The sequence below is a fragment of the Zerene cesonia genome, chromosome 25, assembly GCF_012273895.1.
Source record: "Zerene cesonia ecotype Mississippi chromosome 25, Zerene_cesonia_1.1, whole genome shotgun sequence".
Taxonomy (NCBI): domain Eukaryota; kingdom Metazoa; phylum Arthropoda; class Insecta; order Lepidoptera; family Pieridae; genus Zerene; species Zerene cesonia.
Genome location: NC_052126.1, coordinates 5471800 through 5495694, shown reverse-complemented (window position 1 = coordinate 5495694; position 23895 = coordinate 5471800). Strand labels below are relative to the sequence as shown.

The 23895-nt window shown below is 32.1% G+C and overlaps 3 protein-coding genes across 6 annotated transcripts in view; 2 read left to right on the top strand and 1 right to left on the bottom strand.

Moving 5' to 3' along the window:
• Nucleotides 1–3049: 3049 nt before the first annotated feature.
• On the top strand, nt 3050–12835 carry LOC119836693 (PRKCA-binding protein). Of its 4 annotated transcripts, XM_038362108.1 has the most exons (13): nt 3050–3183; nt 3268–3415; nt 3551–3607; nt 3716–3772; nt 4469–4549; nt 6470–6581; nt 7012–7140; nt 7648–7880; nt 9151–9325; nt 9797–9990; nt 10382–10534; nt 10965–11067; nt 11403–12835. In XM_038362108.1, exons 2-13 carry the CDS (start codon nt 3324–3326, stop codon nt 11751–11753), a joined length of 1737 nt encoding a protein of 578 aa, XP_038218036.1. In that variant the 5' UTR covers nt 3050–3183; nt 3268–3323; the 3' UTR covers nt 11754–12835. The 4 variants fall into 4 exon arrangements, with proteins under 4 accessions (XP_038218036.1, XP_038218035.1, XP_038218038.1 ...); XM_038362107.1 differs by having other exon boundaries at nt 3080–3415; XM_038362111.1 differs by lacking the exon at nt 3268–3415 and having other exon boundaries at nt 3109–3183.
• Nucleotides 12836–15244: 2409 nt separating this feature from the next.
• On the bottom strand, nt 15245–19349 carry LOC119836739 (charged multivesicular body protein 4b). The gene is made up of 5 exons (XM_038362186.1): nt 19017–19349; nt 17931–18108; nt 17229–17379; nt 16839–16953; nt 15245–16320 (listed from the first exon to the last, which is right to left on the bottom strand). The coding sequence occupies exons 1-5, from the start codon at nt 19195–19197 to the stop codon at nt 16277–16279; spliced, it is 669 nt and encodes a 222-aa protein (XP_038218114.1). The 5' UTR covers nt 19198–19349; the 3' UTR covers nt 15245–16276.
• A 454-nt stretch (nt 19350–19803) lies between these two features.
• LOC119836770 (armadillo repeat-containing protein 6 homolog) overlaps nt 19804–23895 on the top strand; it is a 9445-nt gene continuing 5353 nt past the window's right edge. The window contains exons 1-6 of the mRNA XM_038362228.1: nt 19804–20049; nt 20324–20464; nt 20879–21099; nt 21907–22063; nt 22993–23128; nt 23446–23611. Of these exons, the coding sequence (XP_038218156.1) occupies nt 19933–20049; nt 20324–20464; nt 20879–21099; nt 21907–22063; nt 22993–23128; nt 23446–23611 (938 nt within the window). The 5' untranslated portion in view covers nt 19804–19932. The remainder of the gene's footprint in view (nt 20050–20323; nt 20465–20878; nt 21100–21906; nt 22064–22992; nt 23129–23445; nt 23612–23895) is intronic.

Sequence of the window (23895 nt, the reverse complement as noted above, 5' to 3'; positions counted from 1 at the left end):
TTTTATTCACACGTGGTCAAATAACAGTTTTATTTATTTGACTGAGGCATGGTACAATGTATGACGACTAAACAACTTAATCCAGCTTAACAATAAAAAATCTATGGCCTTAAAGCATTCAATCCTCCCAAATGCCCTTGGTCTCGCAACCTCTGTTGCCTAAGCCGTTCTTCGGAATATCCATCGATGCCCAAACCGAGTCTTTCAATTAATTTCTCCCCTTTATCTCCATTTAACTCGATAAATTCCTTCCTTCTCCTCAACCCGACATCCGGATCAAATATCCAAGTTTGATGTTCGTGCAACACAGGGAATCCGATTGCGTTTGTTTGTATGAAAGTGCCAATAGGACCGGCAGCTAGCGTGTGTCGGTAAAACAGGATAAACAGGAGCGGCACCTGTTGAGGAGTAAGTGTGAACTGTCAATTTTTTTGGCGGGAAACATTGTAAATACACTATTATTTTAGTACGCATTATGTGGTACTATGTACTTAAGCAAACACCAAAAATATGTAAACAAAGATAGAGATAATTTTATTTTAATAATGAGAAATATGAGTGAATGTTTATAGATGTGTGTGTGTGTGTGTAAAATAATGTTTTTTTTTTTCTTGAAATCATTTACCATTTATTATAGGTAATTAATTAATCTGATTCTTTAATTAATTAATCAGCAAAATATAATTATAATGAATATTTGTAATGGAAATGTGTGTTATAGTATGAACAAATTGCATAAAATCATCGTTACCAGTATATAATGCAAATAGATAATAATTTAAGTTATTGATCAGAAATTATCGACGCATTAACATCTCGCTAATTTATGGCGTAGTATTTCGCATAGTCATAAACTGATTAACACATTATTTAGTATTTTTCGTTATGAAAATTTAGGAAATACTGAAAAATGAACATCACCAAGTTTGTAAGAAATCTAAACGGTTATTCAATATTTTATATGACATAGCAAGCCAAGGTATCATGTCACTCGACGTTAAATTTAGTGAACTAAAGAATAAGACCTAATAATAATGAAGTATAATTCACATATTGTAAGAATGTGGTAACTGGTACCGAACCAGTTTCGTGTAAGATTCAAATCAATAAATCATAATCACAAACACTTGATTTTCAACGTCTATGATTCTATTTTAGTACACAGTACAAATGTATTTAATAGTTTTAATTTAATAGGTGACAAATGACATTCATTAATAAAATATCATTTAAATTATAAATAATTTATGCAAACTTAAATAAAAATATAAGCGTAATTTAAAAAAAATAAGTATTTTTTGTTAAGTATATATCGTATTGTTAAAAAATACCGAGCTATATTGAACACTATTATTTAATCGTTGCGATAAATTTCTACCAAATTACACACTAAATTCCACTGTTAAATACCCAAAATTGCAAGCATTTGTGTCACACTAGAATAAAGAAACAACCAAAAAATAAACATAAAATCACTCACTATAGCTATAGCTCTCATTTTTTTAACGTCAGCACTCTCCACCACCTGATATACAACTATTTGCAAACGGACTGACTTACTTAACCGGATTATAATGTCTCGAATTACTTATAGTTGCAACACGCGACCGCCAAAATAATATAGTCCGTCACAGTATTTCGTTGTGACATAATTGCTTTCTTGGTAACGAATGTTAAATTCTTCGTGGGATATGGCTTTCGGAGTAGGGGGCTACCGCAAATTATTTTTTACGGCACGGTACTTAAAATTTCCGTCATTAATATTATGATTTGTTGCTGTATTACGATATTTTGTTTTGTTGGATGCCTTACGTAAAAATTGTTTTTTTTTTTTAATTGCATTCTAAATAACCGATCAACTTTGTTAAAAATAAAAAAGATCATGTTTTAATGAACAATATTCATTTTTAGTTAGTATTTATAAATCACGTGGACTTATTCCGGATTTATATAATTAACGAGCTTTCCACCCGCGGCTTCGCCCTCATGAAAGAAAATTCTTATAATAATGCCATTATTTTCTCTATTATACAGTTTGATTTTAGTGTCTGGAGATAGACAGGAACTCCAGATACAAAAATCAAATCATGAAATTGACTCACTGAAAGAAAATAAAAAAAAATAAACATCCTTTCGAATTCACAGCAAGTATTAGTTGGGATTTATTTTGATAATTTTAAAAAATTACTATATTGAAATCATATACCTCTTAAGAGTAGGTACGAAAACTATGTAACCGTGACATAAGGTTAAATACTTTTAATTTATGCAGAGAGCTAACTAGAGGTCAGAGTGCAGTTTTTGCAATTGCGAAAAATATTAAAATTACTGTTTTTACTGATTGAAGAACCTTCATACCTTCTACCTCATATAATATATTATCCGTTGCCTATTTATTTATTTGGGACATTGAAGATATATTATTATATCCTAGGTTATAAGATAATACAATAATATGTTTAGTACCAGATGCTTTGGTGAAATACGTTTTGATGCAATTTAAAAAAAAAATTCCATTTTAAAATATAGAATCATAGAATAAATCGTTTAAATATTATAACAGTTTAAATAGGTTTACAGAGAATCCAAAAAAAAACTGATTTAAAAACTTGAATATGTATGAATATCTCTCAATTCGCCTGGTTAGCATTTTGAACATTGTGAATTCTAAACACGTATTAAGACACATTAACAGGAATTGCAAATTAGTTGCACTTTCAACACACAGCGGGTACAGAGAAATTAAATGTGCGTAACCAGTGTACATTAAAAATTCTTACAAATGAATTAAATTAACAAAATATATACTAGACTCTTTTGCGTTTTATCATCATCATATTTTGTGTCAAATAATATAATAAGCTAGAGTTAAAATTATAAAAAATCTTTTACAATTTTTATATACTTCATCGAATTTCAACGCTAAAATAATATGCGCGCGAAATTTTGACAGAGGACTCAGTACCCCGTTTTTGATTGGTTACGTATTGGCCTATAAATTGCCATGCGCAACTGTTTTACCGACGTAACCCCACGTAAATAAAAAAAAAATCGATAAAACTGTCAAGCAACAATTCGTATTTTGTACTTCGTTTTTCTCGTAAATTATAATATATTGTTAAAAGAAGTTAAAAAAATGATGCAAGAATACGATGACGATTTTTTTTTCGAAGAGGACAAAATGTGCGTATTTAAACAACATAAATAAGTATTTATTTAAATGTGTTTTATCAGTGTTTATCAGTGTACTTCCCTTTTGTATTGCAGAATGTGTTTTATTTGAGTTGGCTGTTTATTTAGTTAACGTTTTTGTGACCAGGCTCATGTCGCAGAGAGTGCAAATCCAACCTTTTTACGATCCAAATTATTTTCTGAAAATGATAAATATTGGACACAGTATGTTTGAAGATAAAATGTAATTATTTTTTGTTTTTTTTTTTTTGCTTATACACAAAACAGATATTATAAAAGGGCCAACAATAGTGCGGGAAAAAACATCGATTACCTATATTAAGTTCGATTTATTTTTTATTTGTTATTTATTTATTAGCAAACCTAAAACGGATTTACCGAAAACGACCAATTTATTACTCCCCATCGATGAAAGGTAACAAAACCTATTTTTATTACAAATACTTTTTATATCTATTTTGTTAACTCTTATTATCATTTTTTTTTTATATTTTGATATGTTATATATATCTATTATATTCAGTGCTTCTGTGGTTATTGAAGACGTTAAGATTCCAGATATTCCAATACGTCTCGAAATGTAAGTATTCTTTCTTTAAATCGCTTAATATATTGGCTCAATGAAATAATCATATTTAGTTTCACAACTTCGGATTATGTTCCGGTTATATTAAAATATGTTAGTTAAGATTATATCATTTATGTGTGAAAACATAGCTTTAAAACATGTAAGATAGGCATATCAGTTAGTTGTGAAACTGTCTCTTTGATTTAGTATGATTGTATGCTTGCTTTAAATTGCTAAATGATTATAGATGGATGGATGTTAGTTACCCAACTGGATAGATATATGTAAATTTGCGATACGCGAGCGAAGTCGCGAGCTGAATCTTGTCAAACTTAGTATAAGCACAGATAATACAATACTATAAAGTATAAACTCGACTTAATTTTTATATTTTATGTAATTTAATTTACATTTATTAATGTTTTTATTCTTCGTTGTACAATTTGGCATCAAGAAAAGAAGGAAGAGAAACTCTTAACACACAAAAAATTGTGCAAATGGCGGCCTCATGGCTCAAAGCCATCTCTGCCAGGCAACCTTCATATTTGTAGTCCAATGCACGATTAACCTCCAACTTGGATTACCTTATGTCTGTGTTTTTGATATTCCCAAATCACTTCTGGTCAATAATGAAACAATGAGTAGTTTTTACTAGAACGAAATTGTTTAAAAAAAACTACTAATCATTAGAAACTATATATTTTACAGAGTAGAAGATACGGAGAAGCCAGAGTGCGTTTATAACGATTTAAGAAAAGAACGATATATGCTACAATACCAGAACCTTATGTGAGTCTAAATCTAGGTCATCCTTGCTAGTACTAATGTACATATACATAATATTTCATAGTACTTAGCTCAATTTGCAGCACTACGCTTGATTTTTTCGAGTGTTGATACCTAAACCTTTATTTTGTACTACTATGACTACCCGGGCGGAGCCGGGGCGTGCAGCTAGTAATTGTATAAGATTTTTCACTTGAAACATTGTTATATAAAAAGCATATCTTTTCAAACATAAGATATACCATAATTTGCATCAACAAAAAAATAGAAAATCGATCAAGCCATTTCGGAGGATTTTGGTTACAAACACAAGAATTGAATACTTGTATTTATTAGATAAAAAATATGTGCCTGTTTTAATTAGGAGATAAAAAATTCGTCAGAGCTGCATTTTTTAAAACAATGAAACTGTAAATATACATATATGTTGCTAGATTATATCATTGCTAGAAGTAAGATTTGTGTTTTTCTATTTGTATTGAGCATTTATTTCCTGTAAATATCAAAAAAAGTAATAAATTATCACAAACTGCTATTGTGTTTCATTTAACTCAGCGTTCCATGTTTCATTTATTTAAAATATGAGTAGGTACTTACAAAAATCTCATAAATAAGCTAAAAAACACGATTCAAGTAACGCTAGTTATTTATTTATTTATTTATGCTTTATTGTTTTGAAATAATTACAAATTGAGACTTAACCAAGGCAACATTATCACAAATGGCGGTCTTATCGCTAAATAGCGATTTCTTCCAGACAATCGGTACAACAGCAATATTTTAAACATTTAGCGATCTTGCTTAATTTTAGTTAAATTGTCTACACTAGAGTGTAGTCTTTATTTAAATTTATAAAGTAAAGCATTTAACAATTCTCTCGTCATATATCAATCAATCGATAAACTCATAAAACTGATCATTGATTATTATATGAAAAGCTAAGATGCACATACAAAAATAACACTCGAAGGTGTCGCCAAACATTCACCAATTATACTTGCGAAGCTGTAGAACCTATATATTATTAAAAATATTTTTATAACGCGGATTTTTATACAGCAATGGTGGAGATACACTTTTTTTTTATGATACAGTCGGCAATGGAGCTGGTGGGACGCCTGATGGTAAGCGCTACCACCGACCATGAACATTTGGGGAGGCATAAGGTCCATTGCAGACCTTACGCCTCTACAAATGGATTGCCGATTTTTCGGGAAGGGATTAAGAAAGGATTGGCGATAGGAATAAAGGAAAGGACTGGGAAGGGTAAGGAAAAGGATATGGGCCTCCGGCTCCCCCACTCACCGAACGAAACGCAGCAGAATGCTATTTCACGCCGGTCTTCTGTGGGGGTGTGGTACTACTACTACCCCGGTGCGAGCTGGCCCAATTCGTGCCGAAGCGTGCTCGACTACCACATACAAACACTGTACGTATTTGAGCTGAGTTCATGTACCTACCCACAATTATTAGAACGTAGTTAGCTATATATTTCCTGTTCTATTTTTGAATTCAAATAACAACATAAGCTGCTAGCCAATGAAATCAGCTGGTCAATAATCCTAAACCCTCTTCATTGCTAAATCTTGCTGGAATATTATGCTTCTCAAATTCGTAACACATTCTTACTTAATATCTTTGGAAGTATTTTTGTTTGGATGTAGAGGTCATAAATGAATTTAAAAAAAACAATACACTACGAATATTCGTTTATTATAAGGATGCATTTAAGTGCACTAAAATCATCAATATGATGAAGTTATTTTCACTTATCTTTCAGGAATTTTGGGGTCAATAAATTTGAGTTTGGAATGTTTAAATTTGAGTTTGAAAAAATAACGCAGTGTAATTGTTAAAACTAAAGTATAATAGCATAGTATAAGTCTATATTGCTTTTTTATATTGTAATATTTTACATTCCAGGGGTATGACTGTAACATCTGGTAGCGTAATATTGACAAAAGATGAGAAAAATCTCATAGGAATTAGTATAGGAGGCGGTGCTCCATTATGCCCTTGTCTTTATATCGTTCAGGTACATCAGAATAAATTTTAATATAGTTAAATATGTTGCGTATTAAAAATTATGTATTTTTTATGTCATACCGGGCATGAGCTGGTGGTTCGTCTAATGGTAAGCAATCATCACCGCCCGTGAACATTCGCAGAGTAGTAATAGGCACTAGCCTATGCGGATGCGCTGACCGCTTTTAGCGTAAGAGAAAAAGAAAGGATTGACGAATGGAAAGAAGGAATGGATTTACACACAAATTAATTATTAAAACTAAACAAAAAAAGAAACTCATTGATTTAAAAATAAAACTCACACTCATGCCGTAAACATAACTACGTAGTAATTTACGATAAAAATAGAATAAACTCCAACTAATTATTTTCACTCCAACAAATCTATTAACATTATATATCTTAAACAAAATACTGATATTTATATTTATAAATTCCAGATATTTGATAACACGCCAGCTTCCAAAGATGGCACCTTACAGAGCGGAGACGAACTGGTGGGAGTGAACGGACAGACCGTGAAGGGAAAGACGAAAGTTGAAGTTGCCAAGATGATACAAGCGGCTAAGGTAATATCATAATAACACTCATATTATATAAATACTTGAGGTAGCATATTTATTTAGGCAGGTTATATACCTGCCTAAATAAATGGGCTATCTAACACTGAAAGGATTTTTCAAATCGGACCAGTAGTTCCTGAGATTATTAATGTGTTCAACAACCAATCAAACTCTTCTGCTTTACAATATTAGCATAGATACTATTCCAAAACGAAACTATTAAGTTATCTCCATTGTTTTTCTTAAGTATTTGTCATTGTAGTTGTCTCAATACACATTGGTAATTTCCACTTAATTTGTAGTTTACCAGCAAATAAGGTAACTACGGGACTAATATTATAAATAGGAAAGTTTTGTATATTTGTATGTTTGTAAAGTTTTCACGCAAACTCCGCCGGACCGAATTCAAAAATTCTTTCACCATTCGTATGCCGCAACTTCACTGAGTGTCATAGATATTTACCACGGGCAAAGCCAGGGCGAACAGCAAGTCATGAAATAAACATTTTACAGGACCAAGTAACAATCAACTATAATAAACTGCACGCGGACCCGAAACAGGGCAAATCTCTAGACATAATAATGAAGAAAATGAAACATCGCTTGGTTGAAAATATGTCGTCGGGGACAGCTGACGCTTTGGGACTGTCCAGGGCTATACTCTGCAATGATACTTTGGTAGCGAAGCTAAATGAAATGAGAGACACGGAAGCTACGTATAAACGACTTGTGGAATTGGCTAAGAGGTTTGTTTTTAAACTATCTATGGATGTTTGTATGTAACCGATTTCTTTAGACTCGATTTTTTAGCGTGTTTTTTACTTATGGCGTGGTTTTTTTGGTGCACGCTTCGTTCAATTATTCTTTAAATAATTTGTAGAATAATACACTCTTAGGGGGAATAAATCAATCATATTTCATTCATTTATTTGTTTTTTAATTCGCTGGTAATTGGTGGTTGAAAATTATCATTTTGTACCTTTGTTTGTTATTTAAGTCTTATCTTGATTCTATCCTATTATCCTAAGACTTTTAATATTTCATGTCAACAACATATACGGCAATCGTTGGTTTGTCATCAATTTACTTAAATACATCACTACAATCCTACTATAATATTGTAAATGCGAAAGTTTGTAAGGATGTGTGTTTATTTGTTGCTCTTTCACGCAGAAACTACTGCCCCATTGCAATGAAATTTGGTACGTAGACAGCTGGACAACTGGAATAACATTTAGGCAACTTTTTATCCCGACATTCCTACGGGAAACGGACTTACGCGGGTGAAACGGCGGGGCGCAGCTAGTACTTCATAATACTAATACACATACATAGTATAAAACAAAGTCGCGCCTAAGTATGTGCCTTGCTTAAAATTGCGCAACAGATTTTGTTGGGATTTTTAATAGAGTACCTGGATGGCCGAACTTTGCTCGGTATTTTTTTTTTTTGTTTTTTTATAAATTGTGTTTTTTGGAAATTATATTTAAGTACGAATTACATACTAATAAAATGATTAAATATGAATAATATTTTTCGATCTTACCGACAGAAACGCCTCCTATTTGTTAAAAAAGGAAGTTTAAGTCGATAAAACACGAATAAAACACGAATATGACCCCCTATATTCTAAATTTCATGAAAATCGTTGTAGTCGATTCCGAGATTCCAATTATATATATATATACAAGAATTGCTCGTTTAAAGATATAAGATAAGATAATAAGAGTCAATAGTTAAATAATAACAGAAAACAGGGGCGGGAACGGGGTTTTACACCGAATTTAATGCGTACGAATCCGCTGACAAAAGCTAGTATATTTTTATAAACATAGATCACCATCTTCATCCTATTTTTGTTTCCATTATGCTTACAGTTATTTCCTTAGTCTACGAAACATTAGCGATGCGAATAATGGGCATATCTTCTTCTATAAATGTTAAAGTCTTAATGGCCTTATTATATCCATATTAAATTCTTAATCATCTTTAAGAAACTATAGCATTAAATTTCAGGATGCTAAAGTCGTATTTTGATTTGCTCCAAACGTTCAAATCCCTGGGCGACATTTTTGCCGGCATCGGAGTAAGGGAGCCTCAAGCTAGGGCGTCAGAGGCGTTCTCCAAATTTGGACAGTACCATAGATCGTTGGAGAGGGATGGGATTAAAATGCTGAAGACTTTAAAACCTGTGAGTATTTAGGACAACATATAGTTTTTTTTTTATTACCTAACAAAAGTATATAAATATATAATTAATAATGTTGTATTCTTTTGGTGAAAAAAAATCATCTCTATATTATTGTATTGGTTATTCTTTATAGTATTGGTTTAAAAGTCTAGATAAATTCTACATATTTATTTAGTTTCGAAAGTCCTCATACTGTCTATTGTAAGTACAACTAATCAAAAGAAATTTACGAATTAATTCCATTCGAACAAACGCAAACCAACTCCAGCTTAATAATTGCCGTTTCCCTTTCCTCACCTTTCCCAGTTCATTCCTTATCCCTTCTCCTTAGAAGCGGGCAGCGCATTCGCATAGGCATTACTTCTCCGAATGTTCATGGGGGTTGGTAATCGCTTACTATCAGGCGAACCATCAGCTCAGCTGCCCGCACATAGCATGAAAGAAGTCAATTATTTCCAAAATACCTTTTAGATATTAGCAGATATGGGCACGTATTTGCATAAAGCGATACCGGACACCAAACTAACAATACGCAAGTACGCAGACACCAAGTTCGAGTATTTATCCTACTGCTTGAAAGTGAAGGAGATGGACGACGAGGAGTATGGGTATAACGCGCTGCAGGAGCCCTTGTATAGGGTGGAAACGGGGAATTATGAGTATAGGTGAGATTTTGTGGGATTTTTTATTATTTTTTGGTATTTTTTTGGTATTTTTTTGGGATTTTTTTTGTATTTGGTGACATTGAAAACTTTTTTCTGTTTTTTTGTTATTTATATAAGGTATTAAATATAGAAATTGATGCGGTTTTGAGGGAATTATGAGGTTTTTCTTTTAATATCACCTATATCGAAAATGTTTAGCCTTTTGTTCTCCTGGAGGATTCGTTTTTTTTTCATTATTACATTGTGTTTATTTCTGTTTTCATTGTATACATTGCTTTTTATATTCTGTTTTAATTTGATCAGGTTTCTTATCTAAGTAAATTTGGTAATCTATCAATATTTTGTTTATTTTTCTATTTTGTTATAACATATATTTTGTCTTTTATATCAGACTGATCCTCCGATGCCGTCAAGACGCTAGATCCAGGTTTGCAAGGCTCCGATCTGATGTCCTAGTCAAGCTGGAATTGCTGGACAATAAAAAGACGCAGGACGTGGCCTATCAGCTCAAGAGGTTCATACAGGGTCTGGCTGTGTATCACAAGTGAGTGAAGTTTTTGTATGAAGAAAAGAAGATCTGGTAAGAAACTCTGTAGGTGTCTATCTAACTGCAGAGTTTCTCGCCAGCTCTTCACTGCAGTAACAGTTTTTCGGACAGGAGTTTAATGTTATATTATGTACTTAGCCATTTTAAGGATTTAAAAGCGCTTCTAAAATTTATGTTTGAATTTGAGTTTGATTCTCTGATAGAAATAATTTTACTTACCTTCTATTGTGAAGTCAATGTTTTTTTTTTATATACAATAAAACTTATTAAATCATAAATAGAAAACATTTTATTGTAGACCTGAAGAAGATTAATAGATATTTTGTTTTATTATGCAAAATTAAGTCTACTATACATACATATTTATTTGATACTGAGTGCACTACTATTGCATACGATTGTACTAGTATTCTTTATTTGTTTTAAGTGAAACAGTGGAACACTTACAAGAGAACGCCTCGTTATTCCCAGTTGAAGTGGATCTATCACAAAATGCATTCCAGTACAAATCCACAGCGCAGATTATACAGGTAAAAGTTATTTTTGAAACATCAAGAAACTGCCTAAAAATTATCTATTATAGACTTATGAATTACTCAAGGAGAAGATAGGAAGCAGAACCATCAAGATTTTCGTTTTATCCTCAGAGGGAGCTATCCCAAAATTAATCGGGATAGAAAGTATCCTATCACCTAAGTCAGCTGATACCCTGTCTGTATACGAAATTTCATCAAAATCCGTTCAGTAGTTTAAGCGTGATTGACGGACAAACCTCCAAACTTTCACATTTATAATATTAGTGTGATGAATCTATATAATTTTCATATATTATAATTTTAAAGTAATTACAAATATTTCCTCGCAGGACAATCAAGACGATGAAGAAGAAATCGAATTTGGTAAAGAACTTAAAGAGTATCACGATCTATCAGACGAAGATAACACAACGAAACCAACGAACAGGCGGCAAACGAAAGACATTGACAGCGAACTGACGGAACAACTACTCCCCGGACTGACAGACGTCAAAAATGACACTGACAGCTCGAAAAATGACAGCATGACAGCTGATAGCTTGACGCTTTTGACGGAATTAGGTTTGGCGGACACGAAAGACGATTTCGGCGACTTTCAAAATGGAACGAATGAATTTGGCTCAAAAGACACGACTGATGACGTATTTGATAAATTGCTGAGTGATTTAAATATACATTAGTTTACGATTTTGTACTGTTGTTATAATTGTGTAATAAATAAATATTTCTTTGTTAATATTCTCAAATAAAACTGTATTAACAATGGTTGTTTTATTCCTAACACTAAAGTTTAATCTTCTTTTATAAGGGTAATTAAATTAGGATAATGGAGGGAAATAAAAAATAGTTTCATAAACAAGACTTTTATTACAATAATCACTTTAAGTTTTGTACTTATTATCTTACCAATTAAAAAATTGAAAACATACAATACAACACCACGTTTCAGAGCCTTGGTGAACCCTGGTAGATATTTTCATATCTAAGAATAGATACTTCTATACAGTCTTAAAAAAGTCTAATTTCAAACCTAAACGTAATGTGTACGTTAATACAAAGTTGGAATGTATTAAGAATTAGAACACATTCTATCATGCAGATAAAAGAAATAAGTAAAAAATCTTTGTTAATACACAAGGTATTAAAATACTAGGTACTTATTTCTCAAATAACTTTTACCACTTTCAGATTGAACTCGTTCATCGGAAATAACATATGCCTAGAAATTAATAATGCTTTCTAATAATATACGACTTGACGGTTTGTAAGAAAATCCAATTTTAAAAAATCGGAAATCCATAATTTAATCGCTTTACTTAACTTTCGCGAATTTCCGATGTTGATTATTATTTATTGTATGAATTTATAGATCTCGCATGTTTCGTCCAATCAAATAATGTGTCAATAAAGGGAATAAATATTTTTTCTAGGCTTAAAAATCGTAACATTTAATTATCTATGGATAGTGGGGGATGTGGTAAGTCACAGGTTTGTGTGGGGGTTCAAAATAATGTTTCAATCGTTCAATTTGATATGGGTCGACGACAAACGGCGTCTTTCTTGTGTAATGCTCTTTCACATAATGCTTCGCGTATGGAGCCGGCAGATGTTTGTGGTGTTTATGCAGGTCGAAGTCAGCTGTCAGCTTGTGCAGTTTTGACACGGCCTTTTCCTTCAAGTGCTTCAGCCCAGATTGCACTTTTTCGGCGACTTTGTCAAATTGCAAATGACATGTCACTAGATGCAGTAGCAACAAGGTTATCTGTAAAATAAAATTGTTACAAAAAAATTATGGCAACTTCATTGTTTTTAAGGATTTTATTGCGTTGCAAACTTTGTAAAATGTATACATGGAAGGTGTACTTACTTAAATTAATAATTTTTAAGAAACACAAAAATAAACAATGCTTTTTAAACGTTATTTTTGAAATTGCATTATTGTTAACTGTTAAGTATATTTGAATGTTATATATGAATATTTATAATCTATGTATTACTATTCAAACACGGTTTAAGAAAATAAATAAAAACAATACAAGACCGCGATATTAAAGCAAAATATATAAGTACACTACAATAAGTATTATTCTGACGATATATACGACGATTATGTTAAATCCATCTGAAATAAGTCAATATCCGAATTTATAAAAAAATTAACTCCTATTACAATTTAAATGGTGTCAATACATCTTTTATTGAAAAAAATACGACGCGATCTCGAATAATTAGATATACTTATAGTTAAATAATAATCAAATGTACTTACAAAAATAAAAGCCTTCATGGCGAGTGATATCCAATGAACTAAAAAGTACACTGGCCCGCGCAAATTATTCTCCCTTCATATAAGCTAGGGTTCTATTGTAAATTATTATAAAAGTGCATTATTCTGATCATATATTGGCATGCGTGTGCGATATCGTTTTGATGTCGCTTCGCCGTGTATTACATTTTCGGTAGATGTTTTATTATTATAAGAAAATACTTATTTGACTTAAATAGAGCAAACTTTTATATAAACATATTATCCACACGTATTTTTTGTTGTTGGTTGATTTTCTCAAATACAGAAACAAAATTTGGTGATATCATGTAATATAATATTAATAAATTTAACTATTTATAAACTATTATATACGTAGATATTACGACAAAACTTATAAATTGAAAGAACGGCATAAAAACGCTGAATGAAAAGTATCCCAATTTAAATAATGCACATACCTTTAATATTCTTATCGAAATAGAACTATCGTTTCTACGTGAATACATGACAAACATACAAACATGGTCAAACATACATTCACACTGATAATATTTAATAATTACTGATAATATTTAATATGATGCCAGAATAAGACGTCAAGGGAAAGTTTCCATCGAAATTCAACCTGCAAGGCTAGCGCCGTTTTTCGCATCCTAATCATTCAAACTCGTTAAAATTTTACTCAAACCGTAACCAAAACATTGTTAAATGTTTCAACCTTATCCGCCAAGCAATAAAGATGATATTAGCATGTGATTAACGAAATAATTCAACATAATTGCATAACGATTAAATGATTTAACACTAGGATATTATGTCTATGAAGTAATCGAATCAATTTTGTTTGTAGGTACAGTGCAATCACCTCTGTATTTGACTTTCTGATAGTTATCTAACTGATTCTATTTACTACTGTTATTTAGTTGAAAATTATAAGCATATACTAATTTCTCGTCTTACTTTCCGCCTGCGTAGTTTAAAGATCAGTGTACATTTTCCCCGCGTTTTTCCGTTGCCATGGGATTTTGGGTAAAAAACTCCATTGTACGTACTTGAGTCACAAATTATCTTTGTACCAAATTTCGTCTAGATGGGTTCAGTGAAGGCCTGAAGGAGAGACAGACAGACAGTTACTTTCGTATTAGGGTTAAAATGAGAATGTTTGTTACTCTTTCACGCGGAAATAGCTCGTATTTCTATGAAATATAGTACCGATAGATAATAGAGTATACTCTGGATTAGCACATAGGCTACTTTTTATCCGGGTACAACGCGAGCGACGCCACGGGTTACAGCTAGTATAATATATACCTCTAAAATAAGATCAGAATTTTCAAGATTTTCGTTACACTAAACAAGTTAATATCATCAAGATTCGTTCGGAAATCGGAAACGTCCTTCCTTTTAGAATTTTATGTTAGGTTTATTCTGTGTTGTTTTTATAGCCTTGATTTGTAATATGATATTATTAACTTTATTTTTTTTACCCACATCAAAAACGAAAGAAGTTCTCAATATAATTGTACTTTTTTTTGACTCGATTGCTCCATGGGTTTTCAACGGATCTACGTGTTTTTTTTTGTGTTTGATTGGAAATTGCTGCCATTTGGTCGCATTATAGAATTCTCTTCTATACGAGTGGTATCCCCCTGCTGATAAAGTCGGTGACGGTTTTTTGTCGGAAAAAATTATTTTTGCTATAAAATTTAAATGCTATAGAAAAATATTTTAATTTTCGGTGAATCATTAAAAGATAAATTGATTTTCCTTTCGTTAATTAAACATAAATAGTATTCTTTTGCAAACATTACCATATATTGGCCATAAACATAAAAAAATAATTCACAGGTTTTATATTAGAACCATTTAGGCTCTATCAATAAAACACACAAATGCTTAGACTAAAATATTATTGTATATTTAATTATGAATTTATAAGGCATATTATACAAACGACTCAACATATAGCCTTAATCTTAAACCAACATAATGCATAAATAGACGAACGTTTTAGCCTTTGAAAAAAAAAAAACAACATTCGAAATTTAAAAAATAAACCAGTTGATTATGTTTTGGATTAGCTATAATTAACCGCCATTTATTCCGAATACCTTCTTTATTATCCACATATAAAAAATGTAGATTAGAAGATACTGTGATGAAAAATGCATCAAATGGCTTTAACTTTTTCAATACTTGGATTATAATGTATTCAAATTCGAAAAACACCTTCATCTGGAATCTTTTAGTGACTGGATAATTTCAAAAGGAGTTCAATAAACTCAACAATTAAAATCGCGTGATTCCGTCACATTTTTATTGATAAAAAACATTTGTGAGAATCGCTCACAAAATTCTACTATAATTTAAAAAATATAACAAGTAAATATTCAAAGGCAGTTAGTTTGAAACAAGCCAATCGCGTGACAGCAAAATTGCTCTCTAATAAATTGACCAATAGAATATCTCCATTTCATAACCAATGCAGATTTTACTAGTCTTTAATCAATATATTTCATATTCATAACAATTTAAGAATAAGTTAAATTATGAATTATTAGTCCGTTAATTAGAAGCCAACTTGGGAAAAGAAAACGTGATAATTAAAAATAAAATTAATCATACATTATATTGTGATAAATATTAAAACAATAAAATACAACAATTGAACATATACACAATTAAATTCGACACTATGAACGAAAATATCATATTATTTATTAATCATAAGATGAGCCTTACGTCTAATATCGATAGCGGATATAAAAAACGAAAACATTAAAAAAAATATTTTTTTATTACTAAACAAATTCTTATATGAACAATGTACAATCCCTATAACAGATATTATATACTGAGAAATTATTTAAGCAGTATGCATGCCAGTTTAATTATGAATTGCATTTTATCACAAGCACAATAATATTGAGTTTCTTATGTAGCCCAGGATTGTAGAAGCGCGAATTCTTTGTCGTCCTCTGAAAAAAAATAAAGATTAAAAACCAACTGAAGCATTATAAAGTAGATAACGCAACATAACAACTATTTACAACGAAATGTCGTTTAGAGACAGAGAGAACATCGAGGTACGCTATCTGTCTCTTTCTAATGACGAATCTAAGCACAATCGTTCTATTTTCGGGTTAAGTGCGAGAGAGAGACGGATAATCTTTAATCTTGCTGTTTATTTGCAGTTTTCGTGCGTTTTAATCTATACTAATATTATAAAGCTGAAGAGTTCGTTTGTTTATATGTTCGTTTGAACGCACTAATCTCAGGAACTTTTGGTCCGATTTGATAAATTCTTTCAGTGTAAGATAGTCCAATCATTGAGGAAGACTATAGTTGACAATAAATTTCATTCTTTCTTATACATGTTTCATGAATCCAGCTCATCTTCATACACAACAAAGCACGGTGGGAAGTTACGTTAGGTTTTTAACACCCATATTAAAATGAACAAGCACCGAACATATATCAGATACAAATTTCTCACCAGTCTCCTTAGATTTGCTAGGTTTGGGCTTATCGGTGGCCAGCTCTGCGGTAGGAACGTCTGGTAGGTTGTCCGATGGTACGTTGATACCAATCATTTCCTTGTCTAGTTCCTCCTGGAAATGTGATAGTGGCCATTAGTTAGGGGTTTGACAGATTTAAACAGAAATTTTATTATGTCAGGATTTTATCAATTGTCCTTAAAAAGGTTTATCATGAATGTGATATAATTGAAGTTTTTGGAGGGATAATTTCTATATGTAAGGATTTATTGACTGTCCTTATGCTTATTTTGTGAGGATGGATTGTAATGGCAGTGGGAACATATATGGGCTGATGATGATGAATAAAGACTTATTATTATTATTACAAAACAAAACAAAGCGCATACCTGCTCCAACTCCTCCAGCTCCCTCTCGAGTTCGTCCTCATCGATGTCGTTGGGGAACGCCACGTTGTTGCTGATCGCCTCCGTGATCTCACGCGAGATGTCGTGCTGTTCGGCGATGTCGTCCATTATATCGTGCACTTTGTCCACGTCGCTGGAAATGGGATTGAATTTTGTTGAATTTAAGATTAGAACAATGCCATATTAAGTATAACAACGAACGAGGCCAACGAACAAACCATTGTGTAATGAACTAATGAACCTAACTTGCTATGATATGGACACCTAAAAACACAGACTGATCTGAGTTACAAGTTGAATCAGAAATTACATAGAATTTGAGAGTGGAAGTAGAACATCTTACGACACTCCATCAGAAATCGCATACATCCTAATGTAACAATAACATACAAATCTCTGCAATCAGAGCCGCTCTGTTACACTAACATTCAACTGAAACTGTCCAGTCACATGAAGATAATGTTAAAACATCTATGTGTATTGGAAGCCTGTTTCCTTTTCATGACCTGTCACAGTCCATTGCTTTATTCCAGTACTCAATCCCTTCTTTTTCCCTTACCCCTTAACAATGGGTTACGCATCAGCAGAGGTACTCTGTGTTCATGGCCGGTGGCGATCACTTACCATCTGACGAACCATAAGCTTGGTAGCCTGCAATGACATAATAGAGAAAAAAATACTCACATATCCTTATGCGCCAATTTCATTGCATTTGCCGCTTCCCGCATAGTATTCAATACTTGGGCATTAGTGTTGGCGCCCTCCAGCGCCTCTCTCTGCGCCTCGATTTGTGTGAGCGTCCCGTCAATCTGTGTCAGCTGTTTCTCGTAACGTTTCTTACGTTTCAGCGCAGCGATCGCCGCTGTTATACGAAATTCAAAAGGAGCAATGAATTTTTAACTGATAAAAGGAAAAAATATACTCTGGTTTAAGCCGCATAGTTCATGTTTCATAGGGAATACCGAAAAGACAAATTACCTATGTCAAATGTCATACTTATCAGCTAAAAAAAGTGGAGCTTGAAGGGGACTGATTGATCTATCAAAGCACAGCCCAAACTAACAAACAAGCTGAAATTTTGACATGCAGATAGCTGCTATAAAGTCTGCTAAGAAAGAATTTGGATATATTCTACCCCTTAGGGGAAAAAACAGGGGATGTAAGTTTTCACCATGAAAACTTACATTGACCATGCAAGCGAACCTTATAGATACAATCTATTTATTATCAATTTTTAAGTTGCTCACTAATGTTCACATTCACTAAACTGCTATAAAATTAAAGTGAGTAAAATGATTCAACAAATATGGACATTATTAAGAAAATGAGCATAATACATGATATACATGATCCATTTAGGACTAAATAATTCATCAAGGTCATTTATTTTAATTTAATAGAATATTTATTTGATTTTATTTATTTATTTACATATATATCTATAGACAGCAATGATATGTAATAGTTAAGGACCGAGTCACATTTATAAACACAAATAACAAAATAATTGTTTTCCAATTATGACTCATTCTTGTTTTACTTTTAATACAAGGCAAAACATTTAAAATTAAACAATGCTGATTTAGATTAGAGGATGATATTAAACATAATTTCATCTGTATGTAGGTTGGATTTAGATAGGACACCTACAAAGAATAGCGATACGGATGTCAACAAAGCACATACGACATAGTATATATAGCTATTATAAGGAAAAAGACGTCAGCATGATCTTGATTTCAGAGAAAAGAATTTATAGTCATTACTAACCCCTTTTATTTTTAGTGCCATTTTTTCTAGCCGTTTGTATTTCTCCTTCTATTTTCTTCTCTAGAAACTCCTGTTTTTTGATTAACAGCTCTTCAGTCTCACGTAATTTCTGTATAGCTTCGTGTGTTGTTGGTCCCTTCTCCTCTTTCTTGCCTCCGAAGAGCTTACCAAGGAAACTCATTTTGTTTAGTTCTTATTACGCTAGATGAAAACAAAACCCTCTATCACAAGATTGAACTAATTACGCATAGAGATTAGAGAATCTGAATTTACACATAACATTTATTCACTGCTTTTGTATAGGGTATGCGTCATCCATGTAACAATGATTGCAAAGTGGAACGTTACTGTAATATTCTAAAAGCAAATTATTTTTAAGAGACAATGACTAGTATGTTACTCAAACCTACTATTTTATGAATTATGACTTTATTAGTTACTGGATTTAAAGATTTTTATTATTTAAAGATAATGGATTCGTATTTATATGTAATCGTGTTTAAATTTAAAGATCGTCCAGCGAAACACAGAACCATCAGATTACCGTCACTGTCAAAGTAAAATGTTAATAAAAAGTGGATACACATACTATAATAAAAATATATGAATCAATTTTTCATATCTTATTGAAGCAATTTTATTACATCTTATACCAACATAACAGCTAATTCACAATAACTGTATTTTGCAATACGTCTTCAATATATTTTGCAATAATATGTGCATGAACATGTGTTTAGTGACAATGACAATGACAATTACACTTTTGCTTTTTTTTAACAGATGAATCAAGCAGTCAAGTGTCAAACTGTTTGATCGGCTTTCAAATTCCTGCTGTTGATAAATGAATTTATTTTAGCGAAATTAATCTGCAAATAACAGAAAAATTTACAGTTATTGATACTTAACTTTGAAAATGGTTCGTATAATAAGTCAGGAAACGTATGACGAAGTGGTGCGGGAGAATATTGAAGAATTCGATATGGCACCTGAAGATGCTATAAAAGAAGCAGTAGCACAATTTGAAGCTCAGGTATTATGTTTATTTGCTTCTTTATATGAAAAGTTCATGTAACTGGTGTTACTGATACTTTAAGTATATATAATGTACTTAGTTGGTCCCCTTTATGACAAAGGACTCGCATCAGCATTTTTTTAGTATTTCTTTTTTGCTTTTTTCTTTAATTTTTTTATTGTATTTTTTTTGCCTTAATTACTACAAGCTTTTCGTTCTTTCAATTTCAATGAAGAAAAACATAATATTTAGTACCTATAGTACAAACTTTTAAATTTAGTACTTTTTTCAGGGTGTGGACTTGTCAAATATCATTCGGGATTTGAGCCTGGGTGCAGGTGATAATCATTTAGTGAGTGTAACTGTATCAAAATTGAAGGAATTACCAAAAAATCATAATGAAGCAATATCAAAGGAACTTGATGTGTTAATAGTATGTGTTCATTTAATTTATAATAAATGTATGCTTAATTTAAATTATAATTTAATAGAATGACACAGGCAGGCAGGAATATCAGTATTTACAATTATCGGTACAGTTAAAGTGTTCCTAAGAATTTTATAGTTATATGTAAACACTCTTAATATAGTAATTTCTTGTGTTTGTCTCTTAAAATATTGCAAATGTTAAAAGAAGTACAGAATAAGTTTAAATGGAGTTAGTGAAGTTTCACTAATCTTATAACATAATATTAAATTTTATACACCATCAAAATGTTATAAAATTTCTGTAATATCCACTAAGGGGTATAATAATTTTTGAAAACAGTTTATTTCCATAAATTTTCTTTATAATTTACATGACTTTTTTAAATTTAACAATTGAATTACTTTTATATGATGACAGGCTGAATGCAACAAAGACATAGCACATAGAGTGAGAGCAGGGAAGGAAGGGGCATATAACATACTTCTAGAATTATTAAGTGCCTCCTACAATTCATACATACAATCACCCAATGAAAAAGAAGAGATTGCATTTCTTAAGAGAGTTTTAGCAAGTTTAATAGCACTTATGGACAGTCAGCCGGACTTACTTGAATCGAAAGGGATAGATTTAATTAAAAGGTATGTTTTTGAGAAACTAATTTTTATATATGCTGTGTAAATTAAGCCAAAGTGGCAGAACTAAATTCAAATGTGACCACAGATGGACCAGTTTTCTTATTCAAAAAAAGAATCATCAAAATCGGTTCACCTAGTAAAAAGATATGAGAGGTAACAAACACAAAAAAATAACAGTCCAATTAAGAATCTTCTCCTTTTTTGAAATCGGATTAAAATTAGTTCTTATTGTATAAGAATTATGTAAATAAAATTGGTCAAGTTCAGGTCGGACTCGCGTCACTCGGGTTCCATAAAAAAGAAGCTTTCAATAGCTTCTTCAATGCCATGTTATGACTGTGCCAACCATTGCTCAATCACGAACTTTTTATTTCTCTAGATTCTAAAATGGGACTAAATAAAAACAATTTCCTATCAAACATGAAAAAGGTGTGTGTGCGATTCACACACGATAGAAGTGAAACTTCAGTAAATCGACAAAAGAATGAGATGCATATATTTAACAAAGAGGAGAGAACGTTAATCTAAAATAGTATGTATATTTGTCTCATTCTTTGCTGGCTTCATTCTACACATTTTTGTATTTGTGTCTCTTACCTGTTGTTTTTTCTGTTGCATCAGGTTTGAAATCACAACGATTCTAAAGAAGTTTCACTTCAAAAAGAATCTTATCAATTGGTTAAAAAACTAACAGAGTTATGGAGTAAAAGCCAAAAATCAATATATGTATTTGACGCATTGTTTGAAAATCCATAGCTAAAGGATTTGAAGCTCTGTAAACTGTTTTACTATTAATTATTTAATTTTCAGCATATTAGATAATGTGGAGAACCAGGAAATATTGATAGCAACACTGAAATGGATAAGTGTGTGTTGTCTGAAACACGAAATAAACAGGCAGAAGATATTCGCAAAAGACATTATTGAGAATTTAAAAACACTGCTGAAAATCAAAGGAAACATAAAGGTAAAATTAATATATCCTTTATTGATATGGTTTCAATATATGCCGGTATATATACAAACAATATGTATGAATAATATATTCGTTTTCAACCATTTTCTCTTATTTATAAATTTATTACATCCCAAATATTCAAGAGGTTCTGAATTCAAATGACTTTTTACAGATTTTGGGGTAGAATACACTGAAATTATGAGTTGTGAAATGATAATTTTTGTTATTTATTTTATATGAATAAATGACAGTTTAGTTCCCAGTTCACTTCTTCTGTTGGCTTATTATTTTCTCACCCACCTCCCTTAAATATCTCTTCCTATGCATTGCATTTGGTAGTCTGGAAGAGATCACTGCCTAGCGATAAGACAGCGATTTGTACATGTTGTTGTTCTTTCTGTATTTCTCTATCTTCTGTGTGTGCAATAAAGTATTAAATAAATAAATGTAACAAAAGTCCGACAGAATCATCCAAGAAATCATCCAAGAAATATATATATATATATATATATATATATATATATATATATATATATATATATAATTGGAATCCCGGAATCGGCTCCAACGATTTTCATGAAATTTAGTATACAGGGGGTTTCGGGGGCGATAAATCGATCTAGCTAGGATTTTTTTTTAGAAAATGTCATATTCGTGTTTTATTCGTGTTTTTTTTTTCCTGACATCTATTGGTGAATAATAATACTATTTTGCTTCGTAGATAGCTGGACAACTGAAAACACAAATAGGCACTTTTTATATCGATATTCCTACGGGATACGGTTACCCAGCACGCTTACGCGGTTTCAACCGCGGGTCACAGCTAGTATAATTTTAAGAGATCAATGCATCAACTTGAGTTGATTACTTGAATAATATACTGAAATCGCGTTTCACATCTGTCAACAAGTTAAAAAAACATCCACATTTCGTTTCAGCTATTGAGCGAAACACTACAAGTAATCCGACGGCTAACGTTGGACGACGACATCCGCTTGGAGTTCGGCAAAGCGCACGAGAGGGCGCGAGAGCTCGGCCTGCACTTGCTGGAACCACTGACGCTTCTGTTGAAAGGTCTTCTATTTAAACTGTACAATTGAACAGTCGAATGCTCTGAGTGGGTGTTTTTGTGAAAGATATTCAAAGGTAGAGTGAACAGGTACCTTCGACTTTAGACTAAATCTACGCTTACCAGCAGGCGAGATGGTAGTCAAGAGCTTCCCTATCACACATAAACATATACACACACACACAGGTGTATGTAAAAGGGATCAGTTATGTATGTAAATGAATAAAAAAGAAAGGTTCTCAAAAGTGACGGAATTTGGTATTTTTTCGAAATTTTTTGGATTTTTTGGTATTTTTTTTTTGATTTTTTTATCCCACCGCAGAGAACACAAAGCCGCCGCTGGTCTCGGAGCTGATGCTGACGTCGGCGAGCCTGCTGGTGCGGCACGAGCTGTGCGCCGCGGTGGCGGAGCGCGGCGGCGACGTGCTGTTTACAGTGCTCGCTGATAACTTCGAGAACGCCGCTGTGGTTCAGCAGGCTGGGAAGCTGTGAGTTTTGTGAATTTTTTTTTAATTCATCACGCATCAATGGACGTCGTTGTTATTCAGCAGGCTGGGAAGCTGTGAGTTTTTGGGGTCTTTTTTTGCAATCATTCATTCATTATGCATCAATAAACGTCGCTGTCATTCAGCAGGTTGGGAACCTGTTGAGTTTATTTATTTATTTATTTATTTATTTATTTATTTATTTATTTATTATGAATTTCCAACAAAGGACACAGTTCACATTTACAAAAAAGCCTGCCACATTCATTGATTACTGCACCTTCAAT

What these genes read in the sequence shown, in the direction of transcription:
- LOC119836693 (XM_038362107.1), top strand. Translation starts at nt 3,153, where the DNA reads ATGACGATTTTTTTTTCGAAGAGGACAAAATGTGCGTATTTAAACAAC. An exon ending in ATTCCAATACGTCTCGAAAT is followed by an intron (nt 3,773 to 4,468) that starts GTAAGTATTCTT and finishes TATATTTTACAG; the next exon opens with AGTAGAAGATACGGAGAAGC. An exon ending in GGTCTGGCTGTGTATCACAA is followed by an intron (nt 10,535 to 10,964) that starts GTGAGTGAAGTT and finishes ATTTGTTTTAAG; the next exon opens with TGAAACAGTGGAACACTTAC.
- LOC119836739 (XM_038362186.1), bottom strand. Translation starts at nt 19,197, where the DNA reads ATGAGTTTCCTTGGTAAGCTCTTCGGAGGCAAGAAAGAGGAGAAGGGA. An exon ending in AAATTGGCGCATAAGGATAT is followed by an intron (nt 17,380 to 17,930) that starts GTGAGTATTTTT and finishes TCCCATTTCCAG; the next exon opens with CGACGTGGACAAAGTGCACG. An exon ending in AGCTGGAGGAGTTGGAGCAG is followed by an intron (nt 16,954 to 17,228) that starts GTATGCGCTTTG and finishes TCACATTTCCAG; the next exon opens with GAGGAACTAGACAAGGAAAT.